Source organism: Schistocerca cancellata, chromosome 3, assembly GCF_023864275.1.
Source record: "Schistocerca cancellata isolate TAMUIC-IGC-003103 chromosome 3, iqSchCanc2.1, whole genome shotgun sequence".
Lineage (NCBI taxonomy): Eukaryota > Metazoa > Arthropoda > Insecta > Orthoptera > Acrididae > Schistocerca > Schistocerca cancellata.
This window is the reverse complement of record NC_064628.1, coordinates 649,873,040-649,890,311: the sequence shown is the minus strand read 5'-3', so window position 1 is coordinate 649,890,311 and position 17,272 is coordinate 649,873,040. Positions and strand designations below refer to the sequence as shown.

Genomic DNA, 17,272 nt, shown 5'->3' with positions numbered 1-17,272 from the left:
ATCCTATTTTATACAAGCTCCCGGGCCTTTGTAGGGGGGATGTGACACAGAAAGCTTGATATGAAGGGAGAAAAATTTATAAATCACATGTCTGTAGTCTAGTGTGCAACAGTTGTTTAAAGTAAAATTACCGGTCCGTCAGTGGAGCAAATGTGCAAAAACTGTGGATCATAACGGGAGTATTCTTTTGTGTGCCTAACAGCCTGTGTTATTCTGTAAAATTTACATTGTCAAGTGGAAACAAATAGTGACGATGGCGGGAAAACGACAGAAAAGCCACAAATCTCCGAGACGTGTAAATACAATGGTCCTCACATACAAATGACTTAAAGATCACAAACTTGTGAACTTTGCACATGGTACGTTATAACGTTTCGTGGTATGTCTATAAATGTGTACTTAATTTTAATTAGTGCCGGAGTTACTTTTACTTGCATTGTGTTATTTTGGTTGGGGAGTCGTCGACAGAAGTAAAATACAGCATCAGGCGTGTCCCAGGAAAGGACGATCCCTTGTTGTCCATTTTCTGTATAATGATGTGGCAGACAACATAATTGTTTGCAGATGATGCAGTTGTTTATAATGGGATACTATTTCAAAATAGCATCACAAACATCTTGATAAGACTTCAAAGTGTTGCAAAGACTCTTAAATGGTTTTCAATGTTCAGATACGTAAATTTATGCTGTTCACACAACGCACGAATATTAATCCTGTGATACAACATCAATAAATAATTCACAACTGAAATCAATCGACTCGTACAAATACCTGGGAGTAACAATTTATAGGGATAAGTAATGGAATGTCACACAGGTCCAATCGCAAATAAGGCGGGTGTTCGGAACATTTGCAGTGTACTGGGAGAATGCAGTCTACAAGAAGGAATGCTTACGAATCACTTATACTTCTCATCTTAGAATATTTCGTAAGCAGTGTCAAATGGGACTAACAGATGATATTGAACGTACACAAAGAAGGGCAATACGGACGGTCACAGGTTTGTTTTACATACCGGAGAGCTCACAGAAATATTGAGAATCTTTAATTGGCGGACTTTTGAAGATAGACACAATTATCCCACGAAAATCTACTTACAATAATTTCGAGGACCATTATTAAGTCAAGAATCTAGCGATATCCTCCATCGCCCTACGTATCACTCCCGTAGCGATCACGAAGACAAGGCATTAAAGCAGTCGTCCCGTACTCCATAGTCGATTGGTTCGGGAAGAAACTCTAACCTGTAGTGTAATTGTAAGTACCCTCCGCCACTAAGCACCACTTCACCGTAGCTTGCAGAGTATGTATGTAGATCTAGACGAAATTTTCGCCTCCGGAAGAGTTTTGTGCTTGAGGAATCGCAGGTAAAATCTTTCGCGTGGCTGATGGTTAAAATGGGTCTAAGCACCAAGGGACTTAACATCTGAGGTTCTGAGCACTATGGGACTTTAACTTCTGAGGTCATCAGTCCCCTAGAAATTAGAACTACTTAAACCTAATGTAGGAGGATAAGAGTGGAGAAACTTCAGGATAAGGAAATCAGGCACAAGTACATAACAGCGATCTCAGAAAGGTACCAGTTAGTTGAATGTAGTCAATTACAGTCATTGGAAAAGGAATGGACAAGGTACAGGGACACAGTACTAGAAGTGGCTAAAGAATGTCTTGGAACAGTAGTGTGTAAAAGTAGGATGAAGCAAACAGCTTAGTGGAATGATACAGTCAAGGCAGCCTGTAAAAGGAAAAAGAAGGCGTATCAAAAATGGCTACATACCAGAACCCAGGTAGACAGAGAAAGTTATGTCGAAGAAAGAAACAAAGCCAAACAGATAATTGCAGCATCCAAGAAGAAATCGTGGGAAGACTTTGGAAACAGGTTGGAGACTATGGGTCAAGCTGCTGGAAAACCATTCTGGAGTGTAATTAGCAGTCTTCGAAAGGGAGGTAAGAAGGAAATGACAAGTATTTTGGACAGGTCAGGAAAACTGCTGGTGAATCCTGTGGATGTCTTGGGCAGATGGAGGGAATATTTTGAAGAGTTGCTCAATGTAGGTGAAAATGCGATCAGTAATGTTTCAGATTTCGAGGTAGAATGGGATAGGAATGATGATGGAAATAGGATCACATTTGAGGAAGTGGAAAAAATGGTCAATAGATTGCAAGCGGCTGGGGTGGATGAAATTAAGTCGGAACTCATCAAATACAGTGGAATGTCAGGTCTTAAACGGCTACACAGAATAACTGAAATGGCCTGGGAGTCGGGACAGGTTCCATCAGACTGGACAAAAGCAGTAATCACACCATCTTTAAACATGGAGACAGAAAAGATTGTAACAACTACAGAGGTATCTCTTTAATCAGCGTTGTGGGTAAAATCTTCTCAGGTATTGTTGAAAGGAAAGTGCGAGTATTAGTTGAGGACCAATTGGATGAAAATCAGTGTGGGTTTAGGCCTCTTAGAGGTTGTCAGGACCAGATCTTTAGCTTACGGCAAATAATGGAGAAGTGTTATAAGTGGAACAGGGAATTATATCTATGCTTTATAGATCTAGAAAAGGCATATGACCGGGTTCCTAGGAGGAAGTTATTGTCTGTTCTACAAGATTATGGAATAGGAGGCAAACTTTTGCAAGCAATTAAAGGTCTTTACATGGATAGTCAGGCAGCAGTTAGAGTTGACGGTAAATTGAGTTCATGGTTCAGAGTAGTTTCAGGGGTAAGACAAGGCTGCAACCTGTCTCCACTGTTGTTCATAGTATTTATGGATCATATGTTGAAAACAATAGGCTGGCTGAGTGAGATTAAGATATGTGAACACAAAATAAGCAGTCTTGCATATGCGGATGACTTAGTTGTGATGGCAGATTCGATTGAAAGTTTGCAAAGTAATATTTCAGAGCTAGATCAGAAAAGTAAGGACTATGGTATGAAGATTAGCATCTCCAAAACGAAAGTAATGTCGTGGGAAAGAAATATAAACGGATTGAGTGCCAAATAGGAGGAACAAAGTTAGAACAGGTGGACGGTTTCAAGTACTTAGGATGCATATTCTCACAGGACGGCAACATAGTGAAAGAACTGGAACCGAGGTGTAGCAAAGCTAATGCAGTGAGCGCTCAGCTACGATCTACTCTCTTCTGCAAGAAGGAAGTCAGTACCAATACTAAGTTATCTGTGCACCGTTCAATCTTTCGACCAACTTTGTTGTATGGGAGCGAAAGCTGGGTGGATTCAGGTTACCTTATCAACAAGGTTGAGGTTATGGATATGAAAGTAGCTAGGATGATTGTAGGTACTAGTAGATGGGAACAATGGCAGGAGGGTGTCCACAATGAGGAAATCAAAGAAAAACTGGGAATGAACTCTATAGATGTAGCAGTCAGGGCGAACAGGCTTAGATGGTGGGGTCATGTTACACGCATGGGAGGAGCAAGGTTACCCAAGAGACTCATGGATTCAGCTGTAGAGGATAGGAGGAGTCGGGGCAGACCGAGGAGAAGGTACCTGGATTCGGTTAAGAATGATTTTGAAGTAATAGGTTTAACATCAGAAGAGGCACCAATGTTAGCACTGAATAGGGGATCATGGAGGAACTGTATAAGGGGGGCTATGCTCCAGACTGAACGCTGAAAGGCATAATCAGTCTTAAATGATGATGATGATGATGATAAACCTAACTAACCTAAGGACATCACACACATCCATGCCCGAGGCAGGATTCGAACCTGCGACCGTAGCGGTCGCGCGGTTCCAGACTGTAGCGCCTAGAACCGCTCGGCTACAGCGGCTGGCTTCGCGAAGTTGAAGGGGTGACACGTTGAGAATAGGGATGGAGGTTATCAATGATACAACCGGTTTTCGATTATATCGCTTTTTTCACGCCAGCTTAACCCGAGTGTTAAAATCGTTCAAAATAACCGATTTTCTGTTTTCTATTATTTCCTTTCATAAGTGGAGAAATCGAACACTAACTGAAAAATTTTCACTTTCTTAGTTTCGAAGAACACAGAGTCAAAATATTACGTTAAACAGTCAAATAGGAAAAAAAACCTAGTCCGCCCATGGTTCTCAGTTCTTCTCGAAAAGTGATAAGCAGTTGAATACCACAAAAAATGACCAGTATTCTCCTATTATTCTAATTTTTTCATGCTCTGCTCTAAAATCATGTTGCAATCTGGGATCATGTCATTACTTGAACGGTAAAAACTGAGGTTGAAGAGTTCGGTTTTTCTTGTTAATTTGTCTGTTTCCTAGGCCTACAAGGAGATAAAGGCATATTATGTGGGCACAACAGTTGATCAGCTACTTCCTATTTTTATTGTGTACTATGAATGGACTGTTGTTAAGTTTTTGATTTATTACTGTTACCATAATTTCTTTCCTCATTTATTATTTCACAGAAATGCAGACAAATATTTAATTTTTAAGTAGATGAAGTGTTGCACTTCATTGATGTGTCACTTGGTAAAAATATTCCCAGGCTAGGGTTGGTCCCATTCTGCAATACTACGGATGTCCGGCGACGACAGCGAGAAACTACCGTTTGTATCAGGTGCATGCAAGTCTTGCACGCTGCAAGTACACAGGTACCGTGAGCCATTGCACGCGACAACAGCAATGTTGTACCAGTTCTTATGCTATATTTGTTGCTCGTTTCTGTCGGCATTGTTATTATAATAGCAATGATCGATTTTCCCATTTTTTATGATATCGCAATATTGCAAACCGACGCTAATTTTACTAATAAAAATTAGGCCTTCTTAAAGAAAGGGTTTATTTAACTATGGCGAATTGATATTTCGGTTTTTTGCTCGGTTATTAGTAAAAACTAAAACACATTTGTTACAACCGAGTCCAAATATCGAAAAATACCGGTTATTCGGAACTAAAATGACGGAACCGGTTTTAACCGGTCGGTTTTTCCCATCCCTAGTTGGGAACCGACAGCACCAGGCTCCCATTGGTGTATTAGTGATAAATGCATTGGAGCACTTCGCTGTCAAGTGACATCTACTTGACATCGGACTTAAGTTAAAAGCAGCTCCGAAATTTTTACAAAGGCACAGACGGTGTTTAGAAAGGATAGATTGCATGCAACCCGTGGTAGCGTGTTTGTCGTTGTTAGTAGTTGTTTATCCTGTAGTGAAGTAGAAGTGGATAGTTCCTGTGAATTATTATGGGTGGAGGTTACACTCAACAACCGAGCTAGGTTAATAATTGGCTCCTTTTACCGACTTCCCGACTTAGCAACATTAGTGGCAGAACAACTGAGAGAAAATTTGGAATACATTTCACATAAATTTTCTCAGCATGTTATAGTCTTAGGTGGAGATTTCAGTTTACCAGACATAGACTGGTACACTCAGATGTTTAGGACGGGTCGTAGGGACAGAGCATCGAGTGACATTATACTAAGGCACTATGCGAAAATTACCTCGAGCAATTAAACAGAGAACCGACTCGTGGAGATAACATCTTGGACCTACTGATAACAAACAAACCCGAACTTTTCGACTCTGTAAGCGCAGAACAGGGAATCAGTGATCATAAGGCCGTTGCAGCATCCCTGAATATGGAAGTTAATAGGAATATAAAAAAAGGGAGGAAGGTTTATTTGTTTAGCAAGACCAATAGAAAGCAGATTTCAGACTACCTAACAGATCAAAACGAAAATTTCTGTTCCGACATACAATGTTAAGCGTTTATGGAAAAAGTTCAAGGCAATCGTAAAATGCGCTTTAGACAGGTACGTGCCGAGTAAAACTGTGAGGGGCGGGAAAAACCCACCGTGGTTCAACATCAAAGTTAGGAAACTACTGCGAAAGCAAAGAGAGCTAAACTCCAAGTTTAAACGCAGCCAAACCCTCTCAGACAAACAGAAGCCAAACGATGTTCAAAAATGGCTCTGAGCACTATGGGACTCAACTGCTGTGGTCATAAGTCCCCTAGAACTTAGAACTACTTAAACCTAACTAACCTAAGGACAGCACACAACACCCAGCCGTCACGAGGCAGAGAAAATCTCTGACCCCGCCGGGAATCCGGGCGTGGGAAGCGAGAACGCTACCGCACGACCACGAGATGCGGGCACCAAACGATGTCAAAGTTAGCTTAAGGATGGCTATGCGTGAAGCGTTCAGTGAATTCGAAAGTAAAATTCTATGTACTGACTTGACAGAAAATCCTAGGAAGTTCTGGTCTTACGTTAAATCAGTAAGTGGCTCGAAACAGCATATCCAGACACTCCGGGACGATGATGGCACTGAAACAGAGGATGACACGCGTAAAGCTGAAATACTGAACACCTTTTTCCAAAGCTGTTTCACAGAGGAAGACCGCACTGCAGTTCCTTCTCTAAATCCTCGCACAAACGAAGAAATGGCTGACATCGAAATAAGTGTCCAAGGAATAGAAAAGCAACTGGAATCACTCAACAGAGGAAAGTCCACTGGACCTGACGGGATACCAATTCGATTCTACACAGAGTACGTGAAAGAACTTGCCTCCCTTCTAACAGCCGTGTACCGGAAGTCTCTAGAGGAACGAAAGGTTCCAAATGATTGGAAAAGAGCACAGGTAGTCGCAGTCTTCAAGAAGGGTCGTCGAGCAGATGCGCAAAACTATAGACCTGTATCTCTGACGTCGATCTGTTGTAGAATTTTAGAACATGTTTTTTGCTCGCGTATCATGTCGTTTCTGGAAACCCAGAATCTACTCTGTAGGAATCAACATGGATTCCGGAAACAGCGATCGTGTGAGACCCAACTCGCTTTATTTGTTCATGAGACCGAGAAAATTTTAGATACAGGCTCCCAGGTAGGTGCTAGTTTCCTTGACTTCCGGAAGGCGTTCGATACAGTTCCGCACTGTCGCCTGATAAACAAAGTAAGAGCGTACGGAATATCAGACCAGCTGTGTGGCTGGATTGAAGAGTTTTTAACAAACAGAACACAGCATGTTGTTCTCAATGGAGAGACGTCTACAGACGTTAAAGTAACCTCTGGCGTGCCACAGGGGAGTGTTATGGGACCATTGCTTTTCACAATATATATAAATGACCTAGTAGATAGTGTCGGAAGTTCCATGCGGCTTTTCGCGGATGATGCTGTAGGATACAGAGAAGTTGCAGCATTAGAAAATTGTAGCGAAATGCAGGAAGATCTGCAGCGGATAGGCACTTGGTGCCGGGAGTGGCAACTGACCCTTAACATAGACAAATGTAATGTATTGCGAATACATAGAAAGAAGGATCCTTTATTGTATGATTATATGATAGCGGAACAAATACTGTTAGCAGTTACTTCTGTAAAATATCTGAGAGTATGCGTGCGGAACGGTTTGAAGTGGAATGATCATATAAAATTAATTGTTGGTAAGGCGGGTACCAGGTTGAGATTCATTGGGAGAGTCCATAGAAAATGTAGTCCATCAACAAAGGAGGTGGCTTACCAAACACTCGTTCGACCTATACTTGAGTATTGCTCATCAGTGTGGGATCCGTACCAGATCGGGTTGACGGAGGAGATAGAGGAGATCCAAAGAAGAGCGGCGCGTTTCGTCACAGGGTTATTTGGAAACCGTGATAGCGTTACGGAGATGTTTAGCAAACTCAAGTGGCAGACTCTGCAAGAGAGGCGCTCTGCATCGCGGTGTAGATTGATCGCCAGGTTTCGAGAGGGTGCGTCTCTGAATGAGGTATCGAATATATTGCTTCCCCCTAGTTATACCTCCCGAGGAGATCACGAATGTAAAATTAGAGAGATTCGAGCGCGCAAGGAGGCTTTCCGGCAGTCGTTCTTCCCGCGAACCATACGCGACTGGAACAGAAAAGGGAGGTAATGACAGTGGCACGTAAAGTGCCCTCCGCCACACACAGTTGGGTGGCTTGCGGAGTATAGATGTAGATGTAGATACAGGAAACAGCGCCGCAGAGATTTGCACGTCGCTTGTGTAGCCACGGATTCGGGAACAGCGGTGCAATGACAGCCAACCCGACGTGTCACTCGGCTGCGCAGCGCGCCTCGTGAATGGCATTCCGCGGCAGCCGCTTCCCCGTCGCGTCGCCCACACATGGTAAAATGTGCGCTCTCCCTCCCCCCCTCCACACCCCCCCCCCCTTTTTCCTAGTCGCCCAGCCCCCGCAGAGCGCGCCTGCCCGCGTGCGGCATCTGGCGACTCCACCCTTGGCTTGCGTCGCCGAAGCGGCCTTCAGCTCACACCGAGTTTCCAAGCGGCACTGTGCGGCGGCGCTGCTGTGCTCATTCGTGTGCGATAAACGAGCGCCACAGTTGGATAATATGGATGTAATCAGAAAGGTAAGATTATCGCACATACCTAATACAGGAAGACAATGCTCTATGCAGTGACACTCGATTATTTAAACATATTTTATCACGAGGCGATAACGACATGACTGCGTTGTGTCATGCTGCAGCTATACAGTCGAAGCTGTTTACCAACAATGAACGACAGTGTAACATCGATACCTATATGGTTGAAAACAACGTTGGTAGATGAATACGCAATGAGGACGAAATATATTCATACATGAACCGCCAAACAAACTGTTAATAGTATTTGATAAATTTAATTACGACACCGTGTCTTATAATGTGCTGTCAATACGATAAACATCGATATTTTGCTGGGGCGATGAAAACATGAAAACTTAACTTTGCATTGTGCGAAGCGGAAAGACATTGGCGCACTTGCTCTCCTTGGTCGTGCGCACACTAGCTTGGGCATTTTCGGGCTTGGGAGTCTGTTACGTTACAGTTTAATTTTAGAAAGCAGGAGCGGGATGTGCCCGTATCCCCATACGCCACTGTATAGTCGGCCGCTACACTCTGGCACGACCCTATACCGAATATGGACCAATCTCGAATTTCGTCGCCGGGCGCCAAATTGAGAAGGTGTAAACTTACTACTCTGAAAATGCTTAATTTTAGCATAGCGTGTGCCATGTAGGGGGGCTTTCGTGCGTGTGTACCGGGAACGCATCCGCTCGGGCGAGTGCGAAAAGTGCAACGCGGCCGAGCTCCGGTGTAAGCTGTGTTTTTGTGGCTCGAGAAATTCGTAAAGGGTTCATAAGCGAAAATGTTGCGTTCTGTGAAGAACCCAATGTGCAGCTGAAACCTTTCTGTCTTGAGATGTCTTATGTTTTATTTCAAACCTCTGTTTTTCGTTTTCAGTTGTTTGAACGTTGTATTAGAAATACGAGTGCAAATAAACTTTTGTTTTCGTTATTAGGTTAATGACAACAAACAAGTTCATTAATGTTGCCGGAACAAAGCTTCCCTGTTGCAGGTAGATCATCAAATATTGCGTGATTTGCCTTTGTGTATTTTTCCTTTCATTATTTAACACGGCTTAACAGACAATTAATACAGTGTAACAATAACACAATAATACAGTGGAATTCCTAATACGATATTTGATTTTTTAATTTAGCTGCATTACGTTTTATATATTTCTTTATTTCCGCAAATCTCTAATACTTGATGTTCTGTGTTGTGTGAAGTAGTGCTGGGCTAACTTCATCTGCTTTCCCAGATTTGACAATGTAATTGTAATTTTGAAATCTAATAAATATTTTGATAATTTACTCCTGTGTTGAATTTTTTAGTCTAAATTTGAGTCTTAATTTTTTTATTGTTTCTTGAAATTGGCGATAGACTTACCAGTGGAACAGGATGTATAAATTAAGTACCGTTGTAAGCAATAAAATAATTACTTTCAGATAAATTTCAACACCGTCTAATTCATAAATTTAGAAATCCCAAAATATTTATGTGCGTTTCTGTTCAGACAAATAATTAAATTCCGCAAATAGTATCGTGCCACTGTTGAAGTAGATTTATTGTGGAACCAGAGTTGTAAATGTATAATGACATGTTAGTGAACATATTAGCTACAATGATGAAACTGCTATCATGCTCTTTAAATTATTCCGATAGAATCCCGAGTTCCCTTGTTTACTGCATGGCCCAAGTATCTGACGAATAGAGAGGGCCCTCGTGCAACATAATGGCAATTATTTTTGTTACATTTCGGAGGCCTGAGCATCAGAGTTGCAATTGTTTTCGCTTGCCATTCAGGGAATTACATAATCAATGGCAACAGAAGTATTACTGTGTCGTTAGTGATTGCCCACATTATGCCCTCATGATTCTCTTGTACTTAATTAAACATCCTGTCTTGTAATTTGTGTACATACATGTGTAAATTGATTATAAAAGTGTTGCTGAATTATCTACAGTGAGTGTTTCATTTCTTACATTTTCATTTCTTGACACAATTTAAAGGTGTACTCAAAAAATAACACCCATAAACACATAAATTATCTCTGTATAAGTTATATCAAACTAAAAGACAATCTTAACCCCTTTGACATCTGTGCACACAGAAATTATGCAAACAGAGGACATCGGCAATAGTAAGTCACTGGATAACGACCTGTCTTTGAACACTTCTGCAGAAATTGCTATGACTGTGAAAGAAGAGCCCTGTGACAAGGCCGCTCCAGTTTCACCACCCAGCAGATCCTCGTCTCAAGAGCCCAGTGCAGCTGACAGGTAGTTACTCCAAGAAATACCTTGCTGTTCTTGTTATGCTGTTTTATGTATATTTTTGGTGCGTTAAAATACCATAGTAATAACATGTTAAAAAGTCTCACAGTTGTTATTTATGTGGGGTTACCAGATTCAGTGTTTCTCAGAACTATGACATGTAGCGATTCAAGCACAAGCAGACTTGCAGTAATTCCAGGGCTGTGCTTTTCTTGTTGTTTCATTTTGTGAGCCTAGACGAATTGATGAATTTTTGTAAAAATTGTAAAATCCTGAGGGTATGCAGCCCTACCAAAATAACAACAAATTTATACTGCACAGCAGAATAACTTTAAAACTGTAGGGATGTGAACCCCTTTAAGAAACTGAAAAAGTCTAGCTGTTGCCAATTACCACATAACATTTAAATACCCATGAACAAAAGTGTACCTTCAAAAGTATTGAAATTCTCACTATGTGAAAGGTGTGGAAAAGGAGTACTAGCTAAGGTGGCAAAAATTGCACACTAGATATAACAGAGAAAAAGGGATGATTAGGCAGTCCTTTAACTAGATAGATTGGTTAACTAGATAGACAATATGTGTCTCCATGGGAGGGGGTGAGTATTACAGTCAGAAGAATCAAGTAAAAATCTGCAACTTTTTGGGGGACCCATCCCATTAACTTGTGATGTTAACAAAAAACAGTCTAGTCAGTAGAGACGATTAGTAGCAATTACCATGGAAACATTATTTATATTTTTGGACATGCAAATACAAAGCATATATTTATAAAATTGCCCAGCAGTCTAGTTTTGTGTGGATCAACAAATGTTAAGTTCCAAACACAGTGTCAACGACTAATGTTTTTGAGATATGATATAAATTCTCATCTGTAAACCAACTTCAGTGGTTCAAAGGTACCAGTAAATCTGTAGATATCCAGGACAGCTACTGCTTGGTTCACAGTTGTTACCACACCTTTAAGATGATACAAATGAGATGATGAGAGGCTTAATTATTCATCTGCAATTTTTTTTTTTTCATGTGGGAAGGGGAGCAAAGAAATTTTAAAATCAAGAAGAACAGTGAAGTAATCTTACTGTGTTTATTCTTCCTTCTACACTGAGTGTAATGATGAAATTTAAAGCAACATTTACATACAACTTATGGTGAGCATTCCTGTACTGAAAATCTCATTGACTGCAAAAGGTATTGGGTGGCTGCTTTTAGTAGCCCAGACACTGATCAAGTGCAAGCTGGGCTTCATCTGCTTCTGAACTCTAGCATTAGTAAGTAGACACTTAAAAAGGCGACACCATTTCGTGGATAAGTTGATAGAAAATTCTGCCTGTTGTTAACTTAGACATCTCTCTCACTGTGTTGATCTGCAGATGGGGTTAAAAGCATTCTTTCACATCTACATCAATACTATGCAGATCACTGTTCCACTTAACACAGTTGTATGGCTTAGTCTGATGAGATAATGCAGCTAAGATAAAAAAATTATTTTCTTTTCTATGAATTGTGCTGTAAGAATATTATGTACCACTGATGATTGAACACATTGCAGAAGCCTCTTGACGTACCTTGGGATCCTTACACTTATATTTTCTCCCTGGTGGTATTTGTAGGTAATAATAACAGTGTACTTAGGCTTAACTGTGAAACCATAATTCTCAAAGTAAAAACAATTTCCATCTGGGCTACACATCTGCATCACAGTTTGAGATGGCGTTATATATTCAGGTACTTGAGTTTATAAATCGTTGCTATAGACGTGAGGCATGAAACTGAAAATCCTCTGATAGCAAAAACAAAGCAAAATAATAACTTACTATCTGCACTTTCTATAATTTGTCAGAATATTTGGACCAGAGGGTGTAAATATGAGACAAAACTTTCATTAGTATATTTTACAGAACTGGCCTGAGGTGGCAGTTTCTGCCTGTTAATATACATGCCAGATCCTTAGAGTCTCTCTCTCACAATAGGAATTACAGAGCATGATGTGTGATGAATTGTTAAATAAAACAATGAGAATAATCAATTTTTGACAATATAATTTAACTGGATAGATAAAAAAACCTACTCACCAAGTGATAGCAGAACAACAAACACATAAAAAAAGGTTTTATTGACACGAGCTTTCAGAGCCAGTGGCTCATTCTTTCGGCAGAACGGTTGAAGGGGAAGCAATAGGGGTGAAGACAAAGGAATGGAGAGGTTTAGGAACATCCACCACACACATGATCTGTCTGCTGCTAAACATTTCCTAAGTCAGTGCCCATCTGATTCGAAGCCTGTGACATCATTCCTGCTCACCTTAATCAGCTTTATACTTACCAACAACTACTTCACCTTTGAGGGGCAGACATACAAACAGGTTAGGGGTATAACCATGGGAACCAGGATGGCTCCTTCCTGTGCTAAACTTTTCGTGGGTTGCTTGGACGGGACTTTCCTGGGATCCATAAACTTTCAGCCCCTGGTTTGTTTTAGATACATTGGGGGCATCTTTGCCATTTGGACTCATAGTGAGGCTGACCTGTTAAAATTCCTGGAATCTCTAAATACCTTCTCACAGCTAAATTTCACATAGTCCTATTCCAAATCCCTTGCCACTTTCCTTGATGCTTATTTCATCCTCACTGAAGGCCAGCTACACTCTTCTGTCCACATTAAACCAACTAACAAACAACTATAAAAGGAAGAGACACCTGTGAAATGACTCATCATATACCAGCTGTTATGTAAACAATGTTCGGCCTTTTACATCAGCATGATTACCACCAAGTTAACAGTTAGGATGAATGGGGTGTATACCAGAAAAACATAATTTCCTATTGCAGAGCGTGCTCTACAATGTGACAATCATGATCTCAGTGCCTGTTTCACCATCTGGATTCTTCCCCCAGACACCAGTTTCTCAGAACTCCACAGGTGGGAACTAGTGCTACAACAGGTCCTTGGTTCTCGCCACCCACCTGGACGTAATTTATGTAACTACTCTTTCCTTCCTTTATGGTAAATACTCCTTCCTTCACTCCATTTTAGTTTTCTATATCATTCATTTTCTGACCTGTCAATTTTTTGCCGTCCCTCTCCCACCTCCTCTGTTACATACAATGCACTCAACTTTTGACTCTTATTAACTCATGCATTATGTTTTAGCAGTAATCTCTGTTTTGCATATTATCCTGCCTTCTATCTTTAAGCTCTCAGGTTTTAAAATGTCGTCCAGTGCATTTCTCAACAATCATTCTGTCCTTCTAATCCTGTCTTGCAAGTCTCCTGTGACCCAGGGTTCTGGGTGCACCCCTTTTCCTCACCCTCTCCAATTCCTTTCCCTTCATCCTTCTTCCTTCCCCTTCAACCCTCCTGCCAGAAGAAGGAGCCACTGGCTCCAAAAGCTTGCATAAGTACAATCTTTTTTTACATGTGTACTTTCCTGCCGCCACTTGGTGAGTAAATTTTTTATCCATCCAGTTGAATTATTAAATAAGTGTTATTGTTACGCTATTGATTTAGCAATTTATTAACTTCCCCTGAAAACCCTGTTATGGATATCAGCAACAGGGTATGTGACATGTGTACCATTTCGAGGGAACTGATGTGGAAGATAAGCTCTGTCTGTGCTACACACCAAAGCAGTGTCATCCAATAAGAAAACAATGAACAAAGTTCTTCAGGGTATTTTATATCACTTACATACTTTAATGATTTAGGAATATAATGAAAAGTTCAGCATTGTTAACACTACACCAAAGATAACATGTTTGTGAAGAAAATATACTTCTTCACTGTTGCATGCTATAATTGCCACATGTTGTGTTATAATATGTTATGTGTGAGAGTCTTTTTACTGGGCAATTGGCCTTGTTAGAGTGCCAATGTTTGATCCTCTACTTTCAAATGCCTCTAATGTAGACTCTGTGCAAAATCATTTATATGTTAGTGTTTACTTGCTATCAACAGATAAGTTGTTAAGTGGTGCTCTTCCTCAACAAATAGTGTGTAGCAAAATATTAAATTCATGCACACTGTCTTCTGTTTATCATCATCCTGGTTCACTTCCCATAACAGCAAAAGAGTTAAACCTTATACTCTTCCCTTTGCCACTGGCTTTAGAATCAATCCATTAAGATGGTGTGTTTTTCTCATTGTAGTCATTAACATTACCTTTATGTTCCATACCAGGCAAGAAGGCAAGGTCATTAACACACTGGACTTACATTACTACCTTGGAAAGAATGAATGGACTTGCATATATCAGGAATATACACTATAGCACTAAACACCGACAGTACTACTTTTTTACTGTGACATGCACATCCCTTTCATCATGGATTTGTGGCCTGACTAAAAATGTATTTAAAACACTGTTCATAAAAATATATGTTCTGTCGTGTAGTATGTAAAGTAAATGTGCATTGCGGAGAAGCACTTAAGAAGTGTAAATGGCTGAAGCTATTCATGTAGACTTACATGAAGTAGTAAGATTCTCGAACAAAAGTTTCACAAATGATAGTCAGGGGGTAGTAGATATAGGCAAAAACAAAAAAAAATATGACACAGAGGCTACTTTCTCAAACAGCTGATTCTATTGTGGAGAAAAAGGGAATAAGAAGTGGGGAATAATGAGACTATTCCAGAATTAAAATAATGAGTAAATCGGAAACTTCTCTTAAATGGAACTAGCATTTATTTCCCTCTCTTTTTGACCTTCTGTGCCTCTCTGTGACTAGGGTTGTCTGTGCTTTCCCTGTTTATATTATGTATAGTCTCATTCCTTCCAAGTCTTTCTTTTCTTTTACTGGATGGAGGAGTGTTTGAATGAGAAAGATAGCATACAATCAGTGGAAACTCCAAGATGGAAAACAAGAATGTGAATCAGATAGATTGCTGCTTGCCACATAGAGAAGGCTAAAGCTGTAGTGCCCAGAGGTGACAATGGACAGGTGTGTTTGAGTTATGCATGCGTGTGTGCTTTTTCTACCTCTGATGAAGAACTTAGTCCCACAGGTCATAGTAGCTAGCAGCATTTTTCAGTGTGCTTGTCTACTTCTTAACACCTCCTCCTACGTGGTGATTAGCAGTCTATCAGCATCATAGGTTTTGTTTTCAAATATATGTGGTACAGAAAGCGAAGTTGTTTAAGCCTATACTAAATACACACAGTTCTCACTTGTCACTGCATTTGAATAGAACTTATTTGGTGAAAGTATTTCATTGACAGCAAATATAAGACAATGACGCATGACATTACAATTACATTTTGTAGCAAATATAAGACAATGAAGCATGACATTACAATTACATTTTGTTTGAAAAAAATAGTGTAGCTTTCTTAGAAATGACTTCCCCCATGTCATTTGTTTTGTAAACATTTACACGTCAAATAATTTCTTATTCTAGACTATCAATTATGACAATATTATTGCAAATACGTTTATCTGACAAAAGTTTTCTATGCTGTGTAAAATGCTTTTTTGTATATACATATGTATAAATGAGTTAACCAATAATCACAAAAATTGTGTCACATTATTTATTCGAATGCTTCACTGGTGACTGTTTACACTAGTCTAAACATGCACTACAATGCACTCCTTCACCCACAATTTTGTTAGGCATCAGGTCCATGATGATACTTCTGTTATGTTTTTCCATTTTTCTTTCTCGAAAACTCAGTTAACATCCCTCCAGGTGCCATTAGGTTTTGATTTCAGGAAAGTGGAGGGAGTTTGGTGCACTGTGGTAGATCTTGGATATAATATTTTACAGTAAGAGGCATTATATTTTGTGTGTATTCTAAAGTATAACAGATATGTTGATTATTAATTTATGTTAATTATTTACAAAACCTTTCTTCGTGTTCTGTAAATAATTCGTATTTAGAGCAATGCTTTAAAATGTTCTTCTTTCTTGTAATGGAAGCACAATTTTCTGGTAGAAGTAGGCTTCTTCATTTTGTATTTATTTTTTTCTCAATAATTGTAAATTATGTCTGGTTCTTTTCCATGATTATTAATGCTGCTATTAGTGTAATAATTATGTTCTTCTTCATGTGTATAACAGGCCAGTAGATGTAATCTGATTTTTAGAAAGGCCCTTACAGTGAGCCCAGTAACTATTTCTGGTTATTATTCTAGTGAAACACCAGTAAAAACTTCCTTTAGACGAAAAAGTTTCTTGTTTGTGAAATGAGAAATAGATTCAAAATAGATATAGCAGATTTCATGCCAAGAGTCCTGTGACTACAAGCTGAAACAAATATACGAAACACAGATTCAAAATTGAATTCCTCACTGGAACTGCCAATAGAGAGAGAGAAAGAGAGAGAGAGAGAGAGAGAGAGCAGATATTGTTGGTAAAATTATTTGTCTAATGGTTTCTAGTGATGCTGTAGAAAGAAGAACAGGTGAAACACAATTTTCCAAAATATCAGGAGTTTTAAGTAAGTAGCTAACAAGAGAATGATCTTACCTCCAGGGTAAACTCTAGGGCCTCCATTTTAGTGCAGATTAAAAAAGGAAAGAATACAACAGGAGAAATCTAAATCAGTAATATGTAGCATTACATGTGCTGTGCAGGTTTTATGGTGTATATATTTTTGCGACATTTACATATATGAGTAGCTCCCAAATGTCCATCCAGGTAAAATATTAGAAATAACATGATGATGTTTCAGTTACATATCTGTCTGCCAGCAGCCTGAAG

General features: G+C 39.8%; 1 protein-coding gene across 6 annotated transcripts in view; it reads left to right on the top strand.

The window, feature by feature from the left end:
* The first annotated feature begins 8,232 nt into the window (after window positions 1-8,232).
* LOC126175606 (uncharacterized) overlaps window positions 8,233-17,272 on the top strand; it is a 31,792-nt gene continuing 22,752 nt past the window's right edge. The window contains exons 1-3 of one of the 6 annotated variants that reach the window (XM_049922483.1): window positions 8,242-8,318; window positions 9,253-9,309; window positions 10,409-10,577. In XM_049922483.1, coding sequence (XP_049778440.1) covers window positions 9,279-9,309; window positions 10,409-10,577 — 200 coding nt within the window. In that variant the 5' untranslated portion in view covers window positions 8,242-8,318; window positions 9,253-9,278. Of the gene's footprint in view, window positions 8,319-8,806; window positions 9,310-10,408; window positions 10,578-17,272 lie in introns of those variants that run through there. The other 5 variants (XM_049922488.1, XM_049922487.1, XM_049922484.1 and 2 more) reach the window with 5 other exon arrangements.